We start from the raw sequence: 16319 nt of genomic DNA, 5'->3' as shown, positions 1-16319 counted from the left end.
GTACCCGTATCTTGTATTGTTCAATACAAAGATTTTTAATCCGCTTTCAACTCCGTGCGCCCTATCGGTTGCAAGGTGTATTGCACCCTGATACATTATTAAAAAAAATAGAAAATGGCCGGCGATTGGATTAAAACGCTTTTTATTGAACACTACGGAAGATACGGGTACTTAGACCCATGCACTTTAACTTGTAACATCCGTGGCCGGGGGATCAGCACTTTATATTTGAAATCTGAACGTTTATGTAGATGTGCTGGTTGTAAATGTAAATCTTTCTAAAAACAGGAACAAGTAGTGCCATGACGCTTGTGACAGACGAGCGTCATGTGAACCATAGACACACACGGGAAGGAACTACAAATTTCACGCCCACTTTTGAGACAGCGCCGCTACTCGAGGTCCGTGAGAACTATGAACTGCAGCTGCCAATGCATTCCCTATGAGAGGATATGAGAGTTAGCCTACTTTTAAAATATTCCTACATTAACTGGAGACGATATTGATTTAAATAAAAATATGTTTCCAAATGTATGGAGTGTCTTTGTCAACATATCTTCTTGTTTTCCTAATAGCATTTAATTTGCCACTTTAATGGATTACCCATAATGTTAACACAGCAGAGGGTAGACGGCAGACAGACAAGTAGTCGCATTTCAGTGACATCACTGTCTTTACGAGCACCGAGTGCTGCCGACTATGAATTCTCATCCAAATCCCGACTGACTTTGTTCATGTCTATATTTTGAACATCTCATAGGCTTATATTAATGTTCTACCTACCGTGGAGCTCCGACAGTACATGAACAATTAAAACGTGTGGGTTTACTGCTGTTGTATTAACTTGACATATGTATCCCGACATTTTCAACTACTTAGTGAATTCTCCAGGATAGTATTAATATACAAATAGTCTTGCAAGATGCTGTTTGGATAATTGTCCAAAATGAAATGATACATGAGAGACACAAACGTATATGGGTATTGAAAACCTCAAGGGATGCGTCCGTGACGTATATACCATGCGACCACTTAAACTTTAGATGTCAGATGCTAGAACTTTTGACACACTGATGGAGTATATTATAGTATATTGTGGGTAGTATATCGAGATGACAGATATGGGACATTAAAAAGGATAAGTTAAACAAATGGGACAGTTTATTGGAACACAAAAAAATCGCTACAGCCTCAGTAGTTAACCAGTGAAATTACAGTATTTTACAATGCCTCTCATAGAGATTGCATTGAGAGCTGCAGTTCATTGTTATAACGGTAAGTAGCGCCGCTGTCTCAAAAGTGGGCGTGAAATTTGTAGTCCCCGTGTCAGCCCGTTTGGGCAGTAAATAAAATATGTCCACGAGACACTTTTTTTTTTATTTACTCCACTGCGCCCTCTACAGATCTGGTCAATATAAATTACCATTGACCAGATCTGTAGAGGGCGCAGTGGAGTAAATACAGTAAGCTTTGTATATAGACTAGCTCTGGTCCATAGGGTTGCATACCCCCGGTAGCGTAGGCTGCGCATTCTCTCGTCTGTAGTTAAAAAAAATATATATATACACTTTCGCTACTCACCAAAACAAGACGGTTTTATGATGTTGAAAGCCTACTTTCCTTAGTGGGAACACTTGAAGCCCCTCTCCCGCCACCTCACGTCTAAAATAAACTTTTTGGCCAGAAAAGAAAAATATTCCACCAGATGGATTTTTTTTTACTCTACTGCACCCCCTACAGTTCTGGTCAATGGAATGTTTCTATTGACAAGTGTGTCCCCCAAAATAATGTGAACTGCTCTGACAAGCACTTGCAATTGTAGGAGTTAGTTGAGGTATTAAATATAGTTTAAATATATCTTCAAGCTCGCCAATTTTTACCTTTTTCTTATTAGACCAATTTGGTCAATGTTTGACCAGTTTTTATAGTATAGATTGTCGATTAGTTTTGATGCATTAATGGTCTTTTTTCTTTTTTCTTTTTAGGTATTAAAAAGGTCTCCTTAAATTGTCACCCCTTTTTATTTTGTATAGACCTTTCCACACATGGTTACATTTGGCTACACTGCCATTTGAACAAAATACAATTTATTGGACTTTAAATATAGTATAGCAATGAATGTTGAATGGTTAGTGAGGTTAGTTAAATGAAATTGTTGAAATGCAAACGCATTTGTATGTGACTTTATTATCTGAAAGAACTGAAATAAAGCCAATATGATATAATTCGAAATGAAATGTTGCCCTTTTCTTATGTCCTCAGTTAAGGAGTCATAATGTCTACTGAAATCCCCTTGAAGGAGAGGTATGAAGCCAGCATGGTTCTGAGCGGTGCAGGTGATGCCCTGGGCTACAACCACGGCGTCTGGGAGTTTCAGAGTAATGGGGAGTTTATTCATCGAAAAGTAAAAGAGAAAGGTGGTTTGGCTAAGCTGGATATCAAGGACTTTCCACTCAGCGATGATACCATCATGCACTTGGCCACCGCGGAGGCGCTGATTGAGGTCGAGGGCAAGGATAAGACAACCCTGCCGGATCTGTGTGGGGAATTGATGAAAAAATACGTAGAAAGTATGAAGGACATGGACGGACGTGGAGCAGGTATCTATACATTACTTCAATTTGAAGGCTTTTGTGTGTTAAATCTGTCACAGCATGATAACATTGTTTGGTTTTAGGAACAATCAAAATCATTGTGTAATGAAAGAAAATGTCTTTGTTCTCCTCCTTCTCCAGGTATGACCTGCATGTCTTCCTGTGTGAAGCTGGAGGACGGAATGAAGAGAGGAGCCAAGGACTACAAGATACCCTTCAACCCCAGGGGTGGAGGCTGTGGGGCGGCCATGCGTGCCATGTGCATCGGCCTGCGCTTCCCTGACCCAGAGCAGGAGCGTCACCTGGTAGCAGTGAGTATTGAGAGCGGGCGTCTTACCCACCACCACCCCACCGGGTACCTGGGGGCCTTAGCTGCAGCACTGTTCACGGCTTACGCCGTCAGGGGCAGCCCGCCTGTGGAGGCCTGGGGCCACGGCCTCATGGAGGTCCTGGAGAAAGCCAAGGAGTACATCAGCAAGGCAGGCGACTGTGTAGAGGATAACCTCAAGAACTGGTGAGTGTGAAGAATAAGATAAAATAATTACTATATCGGCGCTGTCGGGCAGAAATCAACTATCTCTGTTTTTCAACGTTTTTATTTTCTTAAATAAATCAGTGCTATTGAACACCCTTTACGTCTGTGTGTGGGTGTTACAAATATTGAACCAAAGAAAAGTATCAAAAAGCGTTTCTGACCAAACCTCCTAACTCCATTGGATACTCAAACTGTCGGTCAAACCACCTAACTCCAATTCAGGTATTTTTTTTCCCACCTGACTTCGCCATTCTAATCGATGATGGACAAAATAACTATCTCCACATTAATGGTCAAAAACCTCCTAACTCCACTTGAGCTGTATTAATAAAACATATTAACTCATTCCCTGCCAATGATGTCTTTTGACGGCTGTTTTTTGTAAGCCCACACCGCCAATGACGTCTTTTGACGTCTCTTAATAAAAACAATATATCTCTGAAGTCGGGCTGTACTGGAAACCAGCTATTTCCAAAATATTAACTTTTCAGGAAATGAAAAGGAACATGTTTTTAGAACAACACAACACTGCCTCATCAAAGTTGGTATGGTGCACCCCTCCATTCCTAAACCCCCCCCACTCCTACACCCCCCCATTCCGAAACCCCCCCCCCCCCCCACTCCTACACCCCCCCACTCCGGTTTCTTTTTTTCGGAGTGGGGGGTTGTAGGAGTGGGGGGGTTTTGAAAACTTGGAGTAAACCCTGCCATTCCGAAGATAAATCCTGTCTATCTAACTTTTTTTTTTTTTTTGCGGGGGGTGCATGTGGGGCCCCCATATGCACAAAATAATTTGTGGACTGAAGTTGGTTTGCTTCCACAATCCATAATGATGCATTTTTGAACTAAATTAATTAATCTGCACTTCCACCATGGACAGACAGCTAAAACAACTCACTCACATGATTCACTTGAGCTGATTCAATCAGATCTACATCCTCTTCTTGCATGAAATTCTTGGACGTCGGCCAGCCAGAGGCGGGCCCCGGACTGGGATGCGAGTCAAAAAATATTTTTAAAAAAATAAAATAATAATAAAACATTTTTTTATTATAATTTTTTTGTGGGGGCCCCCTGAGGTTGGGGGCCCGTTTCAATTGAAACGGGTGAAACATAGGAAAGGCCGCCACTCTATCTATCAGTCATGAATAAATGTTCTCCCCCATACCGACCCGCCGACGTAGTCGATCCTTCATGGCACCAACGTCAATTTCCGATCCATCGACCATATCTGCAGTCTTCTGGCGCGGCTGTTCACCCCCCCCCCCCGGGACCCCCCCCCCCCCGGGACCCCCCCTGGCCCAAGGGGTCACTCATAATAATTGTATATCGGCATATTTTGCGCATTCAGACACAACAGTTGAGATTTCATTAGGCCAGATCTCTGGCAATTGTACTTGAATTCTTATAATTTTAATCTTTATATGGTCTGTCAAGTTAATATTTTCATTTGGTATCAGTCATGAATTTATTATAATTTATTGTCTCCGCCGGAGGTGGAGAGTATGTTTTCGCTTCGTCCCGCCGTGTGTTAGCATGGCCCCTAGCCAAGCTAACATTGGTCAAGCTCCACGTGACACGTGTCAATATGTTGACACCAATGCCTTTGATTGGCTAGAGGGACGCATGACGAAATAAAATCCTATAAATCACTTCAAAAGGCCATTTATGCCTTTTTGAAGTGAGGTAAGACAGGATCAATCAGTCTTCATTGGAACAGTACCGTCCGTGCGTGTGTGTGTCCCTCTGAGAACACCTAACATTGGTCAAGCAAAGGCGCAGAAGGCCAAAGCTAAGAAAGCATACTCATCTACAACAGTAACACAGAAGAGGACTATAGAGATGAATTGATCCCACAACAAGGCCGAAGTCTTAATACTGTAACAATTGGCCACCTTGATCAAATACATTATGTAGCACTAGAGAAAACTGACATAGATCAAACACACCAATCAACTGCTGAAACTGTTCAAGACAATGAAGATGAAGAAGACAGACAAGCATTTGAACAAACCAGTCAATTACGACGACTCCCATATGACACATTGCTTCAAGAAGAACATTCTTTAGATGCAGACACTACATATTCAGTCGCCCCTGCAGAACACCAAAAACCACGCGCATTCTACCAAGACGACCCGTTCTACCAAGACGACCCGTGCTATTAAAATAGCACGGGTCTGCTGGCGGAGACTTGTGCTCCGAGGAGCACATTTTCTAGTTATAATTTATTTTCTCTATCGATATCAAGCCGGATTTTTCCACGTGCATAACTACGCACGCAAGTGCATGCTGTAACATAATAATACACAACGTGTACTGTACATATATATAGCCCACTGTAGGCTAACATTTTTGGGGGTTTTAGCTATGGACCCACAAGCTCCAGGCTCCACCTTAGCGCCGCTAATGGAGCGGTTTCAGAAAAGAAAAATGAAAAAAATTAAACCCCCAAAAAAGGCGTGTCTATCTGTCTATAAATATATCTAAATATCTATCTATGTATCTATCTATCAAACTATCTATCTCCAGCAATGTACCGCTCAGCAACATAGCAGATCTACAAGCTCACAACAACTGTTATTGTGAGCTTGTAAATCTGCTATTTTCAAATAGCGTATGTATAAAATAGGTCTGAAGTGGTTAGTGTATGGTTCATAATATAATAATTTATATCTGCGAAGTGTAGGATTATTATAATTATTATTATTATATTATAATTAAAGTAAGCGCATCGGTTAGTGTGATTGAGTGGCTCCCACGGCCTGGGTCTGTCTGTCTGTCTGTCTGTCTGTCTGCCTGCCTGCCTGCCTGCCTGCCTGCCTGCCTGTCTGTCTGTCTGTCTGTCTGTCTGTCGGACGGGAAGATACGTAATTCTCATCTCTGCTGATGTATTAATTGGATTCAGCATATGTGGGCACTAGGGACATCTTGGCACCAGGGAGAGTGGGCACTATGTGCATTGCCTGTGAGATTGTATTCTTTATTAACATTGATTATTAACACCATTTTTCCCGGTGCCCAGTCTTCATGGTGCCAAGATGTCCCTACCGCCCACTCTTATCCACCCTAAGTGCCCACTCTTCCAAGTGTCCACATGTCCCTAATGCCCACTCGTCCAAGGTGCCCAGTTAGCCCAGTAGCCCTAGTGCCCAGAATGTTTTGGTGTCCACCTATTCTGGCTGTTACCGTTACAACATAAATACACACTGCAGTTATTTCCACACAGCCTACAATTTAAATCTATCTATCTATCTATCTATCTATCTATCTATCTATCTATCTATCTATCTATCTATCTATCTATCTATCTATCTATCTATCTATCTATCTATCTAGCAACAGTTTAGCTGTTCATTCTTGCGCGATCTTCAAACGGAGGTATCCAGAGGACGGTAACACCACAACACCCCCCTCCCCCCCGATACTGCTCCTCAACTTGATCTATCAGTGGACAAACATCTCTCCATTGATCAAATGATCAAATCGTTTGGTGTTGGCTTGCACATGATTCACCTCAATGTGAATTCCCTTGTAGGAAACAAGCTAACACAAATCAGGCAGATGTTTTATGATGGTAAGGTTGACATTTTAACTTTCTCTGAAACTAAACTTGATCATACGATAGAGGACTCTGAGATTGAAATTGAAAACTACAAACTCTTCAGAAATGATAGGAGCATTAATGGGAGAAACGGAGGTGGTGTATGCATGTATGTACATAATGACAATGACTGCATCCTTCGCGAAGACCTGAAGGATGCAGCCATTGAAGCTGTGTGGGTCGAGATCATTTTTAAAAATGCCAAACCTGTGCTAGTCGGTACCATATACAGACCTCCTAACCAGACTGATTTCTATGAAAGACTTGAGGAGTGTTTAGCTAAGGTGGAGTGTGCGGAGACGATACTTCTTGGTGACTTTAACACAGACATGCTCCGAAAGGAAGCGTCAGTGTGTAAGTCATTCAAGGGGTTTTGTCATCGGCACTCTTTCCACCAGCTGATCACTCAGCCCACAAGGCTGTGTGCTACCACTCAAACTACCATAGATCTCATTCTAACAACGGACAAGGACAAAATCCTCAATAGTGGTGTTTCTACCTGTGGCATATCTGATCATAACATGATCTTCTGCACCAGAAAGAAACGTAAACCTAAGACCGGTTACCACAAATCAGTCACGATCAGAGACCTCAAAAACTATAAGAGTGAGGACTTAGATCACAGGCTAGAGGAACTGGACTGGTCCGACGTACTAAACAGCACACAGGTAGACGAATCTTGGCTTGGTTTCAAAACCAAATTCATTCAAATTTTGGACAGTGTGGCTCCCATGAAAACCATCAGGGTCAAAACCCGCTCGGTACCATGGATGAATTCGGACATCCTTACTGCCATGAAGGTCAGAAACAAAAAGTGTTCTGAGCTTCATAAAGGTAGGATCAAACTCGCCAGGTGTTTTAACAAAGGTCTCGAATCCCACGTAGCTAAACTTGAAAAAGAAAGAAACAAGCTAAGAAACAAGGTTAATGGCATGCTCGAATTAGCAGAAAAAAGCTTCCTCAATGACAAAATTGAGGAAAATAAAAGCAAACCACGAGAGCTTTGGAAGCTATTCAACAACCTACTAGGCTGCAGCAAGAAATTGAAAACCAGATTTACAAACATAAGCCTCAAGGTGAATGACACTCTCTTCACATCCAAACATGAAGTGAGTAAAATCCTCAACATATTCTTCACGACCATAACCTCAGATTTGGTTGAAAAACTACCCCCTCACTCTGGGTGCTATGGTGAGGAGTATGTTGACTCATTTTACGAAAAACAGGGTGTACGCAAAGATGATTTTAAACTCTCCCCTGTGAAAACAGAGGAGATGTTTAAAAAATTGAATGCTCTTCATCAACACAAAGCCACAGGCCTCGACAATATCCCCGCCAAATTTCTAAAAGACTCAGCCGCCTCCATTGCTCCAATCATTACCCACATAATAAACCTCTCCATCATACAGGGACGGGTCCCTAACGATTTCAAAAAAGCAAGGGTGACCCCTCTGTACAAAAAAGGAAACAAATTAGACCCTGGCAACTACCGCCCTATTTTTATTCTTAGCTCCATCTCGAAAGTCATGGAAAAAATAGTCTATGAACAGGTCGATAAGTATCTTGCCGAAAAAAATCTAATCTACAAATTCCAATCTGGCTTCAGAACAAACCACTCCACTGACACATGCCTTCTCTATTTGAACGACTCTATCAAACAAGATGTCGACAAGGGCAAATATTGTGGCATGGTCATGCTGGACCTCCAGAAGGCCTTTGACACTGTTAATCACCCAATTATGATCAATAAGCTCAAAGCAATAGGTTTTGATGATACGTCAGTGAACTGGATGAGATCCTACCTGGAAGGGAGGGAGCAAGTGGTGGAAGTAAACGGCACCCAGTCCCCCCCCCTCCCTGTGACTTGTGGTGTCCCACAAGGAAGCATACTAGGACCTATACTGTTCCTGATATATGTGAATGACATGTCATCAGCCTGCGACTGCAAACTGTTCCTGTTCGCAGATGACTCGGCCCTGCTAGTCTCGGACAGGGACAGGCTGCAGGTTGAGAAAACTCTCAGCACCGAACTCAACAAGATCTGCATCTGGCTCTCTGACAACAAACTTTCATTACACCTGGGTAAAACTGAATCCATCCTCTTTGGGTCCAGTCCTAACCTTAGCAAGGTAGAGAGTTTCACGATCAAAGTGGGTGATGATGTCATCAAAAGAAAGGATGAAATTACCTACCTGGGCTCCATCTTGGAGGCAAACCTCTCTGGTAACAAAAACGCCGAAAAAGTGATAAAAAATGTCAACCAAACAACACGCTATTTGTGGAGGATTGATCGTCTAGTCAGTAAGAATACTCTGAAAATTCTTGCAGGGGCCCTCATTCAAGGTCATTATGATTATGCATGCACCTCATGGTATCACAACACCTCCAAGGCCTTAAAAACAAGGCTCCAAACATCCCAAAACAAACTTGTAAGGCTACTTCTTGGCCTCAATCACATAACCCATCTAACCCCTGCTCATTTTGCTAGGATTGGATGGCTTAGGGTTGAGGACAGAGTACAGCAACTTGCTATGGGCCTGGTCTTCAAGATACACCACAACATTGGGATCCCCCTGTATTTGTCAAAATACTTCCAAAATGTTAATGCAGTCCATGATCATAACACCAGAGGCAGCTCCACAAATCATGTTCAACCCAGATTTGGCTCAACTAAGGGAATGAACTCGTTCTCATGCTATTCATCGAAAATGTGGAATGCCCTACCAAAAGGAGTAAAGGAGTGTAAAACCCTACTCACTTTCAAAACTGCCCTAAAGATACACCTTCAGGAGGCTGCAATTCGAAAATGGCCCCTGTCTAAGTCTTAACCTACTCCCCCTACCCCCCCCCCTCCTTCATTTTCCTCTTTTGTATATATATATATTTTCTTTTTCTCTCTTCATACCAGTAACCTGAAAGCTGATTGTATGACATTCTGTATAGTAGTGTGTATATCTATCTGCCTTATATTTCATCATGATTTGTGTGCATGGGGGTCTCATCTTAAACAAGCTTAGTGCTTAATGAGAGTTCCAGTTTAGTAGACCTTGTATTGTGAATTTGTACTTCCATGTACTGTTATGTACTGTCATGTACTATTCTCATGTCTTACTAAATAAACTACATCAATCAATCAATCAAGAGGTTCATTCATTTCATTGGTCAAATGCAACAGCTTCACAGATCTAGCTCTCTCTCTCTCTCTCTCTCTCTCTCTCTCTCTCTCTCTCTGCGTCAAATAAATCAAATAAATAATTGTATTGTGTGAGCTTGTAGATCTGCTATTCAAAGGATTTTTATACATTTAAAAACTTGTGAAATGGGACCTTCTGCATAACGAGTACTTTTACTTTTGGTATTTTAAGTACATTTTGATACCAATACTTGGGCTTTGTAGGATACTTTTACTCAAATTTGAATTCTGGACTTTTACATGTACAGAGTAGCCTAGGCCTATTTCTACATTGCAGTATTGGTACTTTTACTTAAAGTAAAACATTTGAGTAATTTTTCCACCACTGATGCGTATACTATTCATGTGAGATGTGACAAGTGGGTTAATTAACGAGAAAACATCTGAGAAACCTGAGCATGTGAGCGTCTGTGAGTATAGGCCTACGTGATTACTGACCCGTCAATCAACGTGCGCGCAACGGTGAGCTGTGACAGATCAACATGAATGTAATAATAATAATAATAATAATAATAGCGTAATAGTAGTAGTAATAATAATAATAATAGCATAATAATAATAACAATAGCGTAATAGTAGTTGTAGTAATAATAATAATATGGGTAATAATAATAATAACTAGACGCGTCGCAATTGAGGGCAATTGCAGAGTGTGGTTGCGCCGACGCTAGTCGCGGTTCGCTGCCGCCGGGACTCGAGGAATACGCTGGGAGGAATACCGTCGGAGGCTGCGCCAATTACATTGTCACGCAACTCCTGAGATCACTTGCGTTTCATTTTGAGAGGATTGGTCCCCCCAACATATGGTTTTTGCATCAAAAGGTTACATTTTGAGCATTTGTGGCGCCCCCTATGGATCAAAGTGGAAATTATTTTGGGGATTTGTTGAGTAATCCACACTTGACATGTGATTCAAATTTGGGATTGACTGGACGTTTTGTTTGTGATTTGTGGGCTTTTTTGTAAAACGGGCCCCTCCCGCTAACTTTGGAAGCCATTTACGGACGAACGGTATGGACTATCAAAATTCTGTCGCATAAATACCCATCGCATGGGTCCAGAGATCATGTGTACCGATTTTTGTGAAATTTGGACAAAATATATGGGAGGAGGAGCTAAAAGTGTGTTTTGAAGAAAATTCTAAATGGCGGAAAATCTATCCTGACGCAAATGGGCGTGGCCTATATGGGGAGTTGCGTCATGACCCAAGGAATCTAGGGAAAAATAAATTTTGATTTTACGACCTACGGTTCAAGAGTTATAGGCCAAAACGTAAAGGGGGCTGTTATAGCGCCACCATGTGGCCGATTAGTGTAATTATTTTTTCAATAATTTTGGACTAAATTATGAACCTCCCCTCCAAATCTGGGAACTCTAGCTCTTACGGTTTCTGAGAAAAAAATACTTGAATTTGAGTTTTTTCACTTTTTCATTGAAGTGGATGGGGAAATTTAATGCACTAATAAATCAATATCAATAAAACTATGCAACCAATCTCTTAGCAAAATACAAGCACACGATTCCCGGTGAAGCCGGTCATTTTGACATATGGCACTAAATTGGGAAAAATAAACTGTGGGCTGTGATGCGATTGGAAATATTGTTTATCTTGAATATGAATAATAATAATAAAGTGTGAAGATTACTATAGTCTGGTTGCCCTGTTAGGGCAACCACACTAATAATAATAAGGGTAATAATAATAATAATAATAATAATAATAAATGTTGTAGTATTCTGAATACAACATTAATGGACTGAACCAGTCTGTCTGTCTGTCTGTCTGTCTGATATAAATTATTATATTATGAACCATACACTAACCACTTCAGACCTATTTTATACATACGCTATTTGAAAATAGCAGATCTACAAGCTCACAATAACCGAGCTTGTAGACAGATCGATCTACAAGATACATAGATGGATACAGACAGACAGACAGACAGACAGACAGACAGACAGAGGCCGTGGAAGCGCACTCAATCACACTAACCGATGCGCTTACTTTAAAGGATCTACACCATGAATTTAAAAAATATATTTGATATTTAATATCATATGGTTATGTCCCTCAAACCTTTTTCAAAAGGTTTGAGCCTAAATCATCACTCAGATATACTCATCCCAAGTCAATTGTCTCTGGCTTATACAGCACTTTCAGCTGCAATACCAAAACGTCCTTTTGGGCAGGGGGGGGCTACTGAGCAATTCTGTCTGGCCATCATCAATGCAATGGCAAGGCAAGTGATGTCACTTGCATTGCCATTCTGAAATGGCCTGTTCAGACACGCCCATTCTGAAAATCTCTGAAATGAGAATGAATGACTGAATGTTAAAAAAATATATTTTTTGGGGTACAAGAGACACAAGTTTTCAAACCCCTCCACTCCTACACCCCCCACTCCGAAAAAATAATTCGGAGTGGGGGGGGTGTAGGAGTGGGGGGGGGGTTTTCGGAATGGGGGGGTGTAGGAGTGGGGGGGTTTAGGAATGGAGGGGTGCACCCTCCTTATATTATAATACCTTTACCCCAATACAGCTCAAGTGGAGTTAAGAGGCTTTTGATCATTAATGTGGAGATCGTAGATTATTTTCCGTCTGACTCCGTCATTCTAATCAATGATGGAAAAAACAACCATCTCCAAAGTTGGAGTTAGGTGGTCTGAACGACAGTTTGAGGATCCAATGGAGTTTGGAGGTTTAGTCAGAAGTGCTTCTTGATACTTTTCATTGTTTAAATGTTTGTAAAACCCACACAGACGTAAAGGGTGTTCAATAGCTCTGATTTATTTAAAAACATTAAATGTTTAAAAATGGATATAGCTGGTTTCTGCCCGACTGTGTGTGTGTGTGTGTGTGTGTGTGTGTGTGTGTGTGTGTGTGTGTGTGTGTGTGTGTGTGTGTGGCCCTCATTTATCAACGGAGCGTATAAACCGGCTTATATTTTTCCATATATTCGGCCGTACACCAACGTCGAAGTCACATTTATCAACGAATCCTACACAGCCAATCCTGGTGTACATCAGGTCGGAGCTTTGATAAATCTCATGTCTGAAAACGAGCGTCATTTAAATAACACGCCCTTAAATATTCTCAAACCACCCCGATTTTACGACATATGAAGAACCAGTATACGACCAAAGACATCATGAAAAGCCAATAAGAAAGAGTTTCCCCCGCTCGCCTCGCCACAGACGCAGCGCACACGCATCTCTCTCTCTCTCTCACACACACACACACACACACACACACACACACACACACACACACACACACACACACACACACACACACACACACACACACACACACACACACACACACAGAGCCGTGCGGGAGAAATGCGGGGCCCTGTGCGATTGGGTGGGTTTGGTGGTTATTGGGTTTTTGGTGGTTATTTGCGGTTATTTCTTTTTATAACTCTTAATAAATGTGATTCTGTTCATTAACAGAATCATTTTTACTTTTTTTGCGGGGCTCCCCCAAGCGCGGGGCCCTGTGCGGCCGCACCGTTCGCACTACCCTTGGTGCGGCCCTGCACACACACACACACACCCGCCTAGCTGTGTCTTTCATGTAATCCGTAGCGTAGCGGTACAATCTTTGTCACGTACTGTAGGCTTGTAGCCTACATGAATGACATATTATGATACCAATCACATCGCCATGAATAGAATACGTTTGTATATTAATTTATTTAACCCATACCGAGCAGTGCGCGTTCGAGTTACACTAAAATAAAGCCGTCATGTAGGCTATTCCCATTTCCCTGTGAGACTCGGACCGTCGGACGGGCGAGTCCCGTCCCGCTCCGCATTAATGAGAGATAGCCTGGAGAGAACATTAATGGATGAAGGCTGGTGTGTGTTGGACCATGGGTTAAATGTCTGATCTCCCGGTGGCCATGAAAATATAACAGCAGCGCCGCTGCACCGGTCTAAACTCCCGAGAGTGCTCTCGCAGAAGCGCTCGTATATTTTGAAAATAGCAGATCTACAAGCTCACAACGCGTCGCTGGCTTGTGAGCTTGTAGATCTGCTATTTTCAATGCAGCCAGATCTGCAATCTTATCTGAATGACTGTTAAAGCAGTTTGTTTAAATTACTTTATAAAATGTTATATTTTCACAGGGATTATTTATTAGTGTAGATATACATTTAGGAGTGGATTATGTGTCCAGATGCCTGTCAGACAGTCAGACAATGTTGCTCCGCAGGTCTAGGATGGAATAAACGGGTGCAGCCAAAGTCAACAACTGGTCCCGATCAGACGTGAGATTTCAAAGTACGGTAGGATGAAGCCCACGTCAGGATATATTGATAAATGCCGAAAGGTGCGGTGATCTCGCCGTACGCCCATTATTTGGGCTGCACCGCGTTGATAAATGAGGGCCAGTGTGTGTGTGTGTGTCTAAGAGAGTATGATCATCCATCGTTATCAAAGGCAATGATTCTGGATCCCATTGTATGTACTGTAATGACTACTATTTGTGTGAGTGTTGTTCAATGTCAAAGCAGTATTATTAATAGCAGATGGTTTATTTAAATGTAGTAGAGTAATACATTCAGTTTGTGTGATTCATTCATTCACTGATCCATGTTATAGGGCCTACTTTAAGGAATCTTGGGAGAACTACCTGACACAGAGAGGAATCCTGGATGGGAAAGCTGAAAAAGCACACTTTCCAGAATGCTATGGCGTGAAGGAAAGGGACGTTTTTTATAGGGACATTGCTTTCCAGAGTACTGGTGGTGCCAGTGGTCACGATGCCCCCATGATCGCTTATGATGCTCTCCTATGCGCTGGTGACTCATGGGAGAAGCTGGCCAATCATGGGTTCTTCCACGGTGGAGACAGCGACTCCACAGCTGTGATCGCTGCTGCCTGGTGGGGCGCCATCTACGGCTTCAGAGGAGTTCCAGAGCGGAACTACAACAAACTGGAGTACAGGAAGAGACTGGTTACAGTGGCACAGAAGCTGTTTAAGCTGAGGAATAAGCCCTTTAGTGAAGATGAATAAAGCACGCCTGAAAATATTGTGTAAGAGAGAAATAGGTGTTTATGTTTCTTCCTTTTAACTGAACTCCAGTCTCCTTTTTATAATGTTTTTCTTTTGCTTAATGTTTCATGTAAAGCACATTGAAGTGCCTTGTTGAAATGTGCTTAACAAATTACATCATGTAAAGTGAAAAATAAAAGTAGATTTAGCAAATTCAAGTCACTAGACATTAATACTTGACTTTGGATGGTACAGTGAAGTATATAATTTTTGGTCGCAGCACAATTTACGGTACACTAATTTGACATAATAAGCCGTTATTACAAATAATGTGTTTCTTATTAGCAATAAAAAATATATATTAGAAATAAACAAACGTTGTTATACCCTTATTTTCCACTATTATCCCTTAATTATGTTCTAATTAGAAATTGAATGAAACGTAACAAAATTTGTTATTAGAAATGGTGTTCTCTGCTATTAGACAGAAACAAACACAGTTATACTCTAATTATGGAACATAATTGCTAGAGGCTAACAAAGCCTAATAAGACCTAACAAAGCCTAATAAGACCTAACAAAGCCTAATAAGACCTTACAAAGCCTAAGACCTAACAAAGCCAAGAACCCCGCAACTACTAACTACACGATGTGATGTTAGGCTACTATTAGTCTACTGTAAGGGTTTCGTTAGAACAAATGTGTTCTTTATTAGGCCTTTATTTAATGTTATTTCCACTTACTTCAAGTTACTTTACATATAATTACAACAGAACTGTACCGTAAATTGTACATCAGCCATCCCGGGCTAACTTCATGACACATTATATTCTTCCTACCTTTTTTGCTTAATACAAATTATTATGTTGTTATTAGGAACAAATTACCTCTCATTACTACAGAACTGTACCGTAAGTTGTACACCAGCTATTCCGTGCGAACGTCTTGACACGTTATACTTCTGCCACCTTTTTGCTTAATAAAAATTATTATGTTGTTATTAGGAACAAATTACTTCTCATTACTACAGAACTGTACCGTAAATTGTACACCAGCCAGTCCATGCTGACATCATGAAAGGAGAATGCATGCTCGTTATATATCAATATTCGCTGATTATTAGTCTTTCTGACAAACTGTAGGCCTACTTCCATTACATATTATAAAACATGAGGCACATTAACTTAGGCTACTTTCTCAATACATTTGGCTAGGTGAAGATAAAATAGCCTAAACACACCCTTGGCTGGTTGCTGTATAGATCATAACATCAACTCGGAAAGCTTAATACATTGAAACAATTGCTGCAGCTTATTATTTTATTTTCACTCACTGCAAAATAAGCCATTTTGACATTGAAATCCATTATTATGGACACATTTCTTTTAAGC

At 41.3% G+C, this 16319-nt stretch overlaps 1 protein-coding gene across 1 annotated transcript in view; it reads left to right on the top strand.

Annotated features, from left to right (window-relative positions):
• LOC308073388 (uncharacterized protein) overlaps positions 1-15264 on the top strand; it is a gene marked incomplete at its 5' end in the record, with an annotated part of 31716 nt that extends 16452 nt beyond the window's left edge. The window contains 3 exons of the mRNA XM_080412259.1: positions 2268-2600; positions 2736-3108; positions 14535-15264. Coding sequence (XP_080268385.1) covers positions 2268-2600; positions 2736-3108; positions 14535-14949 — 1121 coding nt within the window. The 3' untranslated portion in view covers positions 14950-15264. The remainder of the gene's footprint in view (positions 1-2267; positions 2601-2735; positions 3109-14534) is intronic.
• Between the last annotated feature and the right edge of the window lie 1055 nt (positions 15265-16319).

The sequence above is a fragment of the Gymnoscopelus braueri genome (assembly GCF_963280865.1).
Source record: "Gymnoscopelus braueri genome assembly, chromosome: 18".
Lineage (NCBI taxonomy): Eukaryota > Metazoa > Chordata > Actinopteri > Myctophiformes > Myctophidae > Gymnoscopelus > Gymnoscopelus braueri.
Note: the sequence above shows the minus strand (reverse complement) of the source record. Positions and strands in the feature narration are given on the sequence as shown.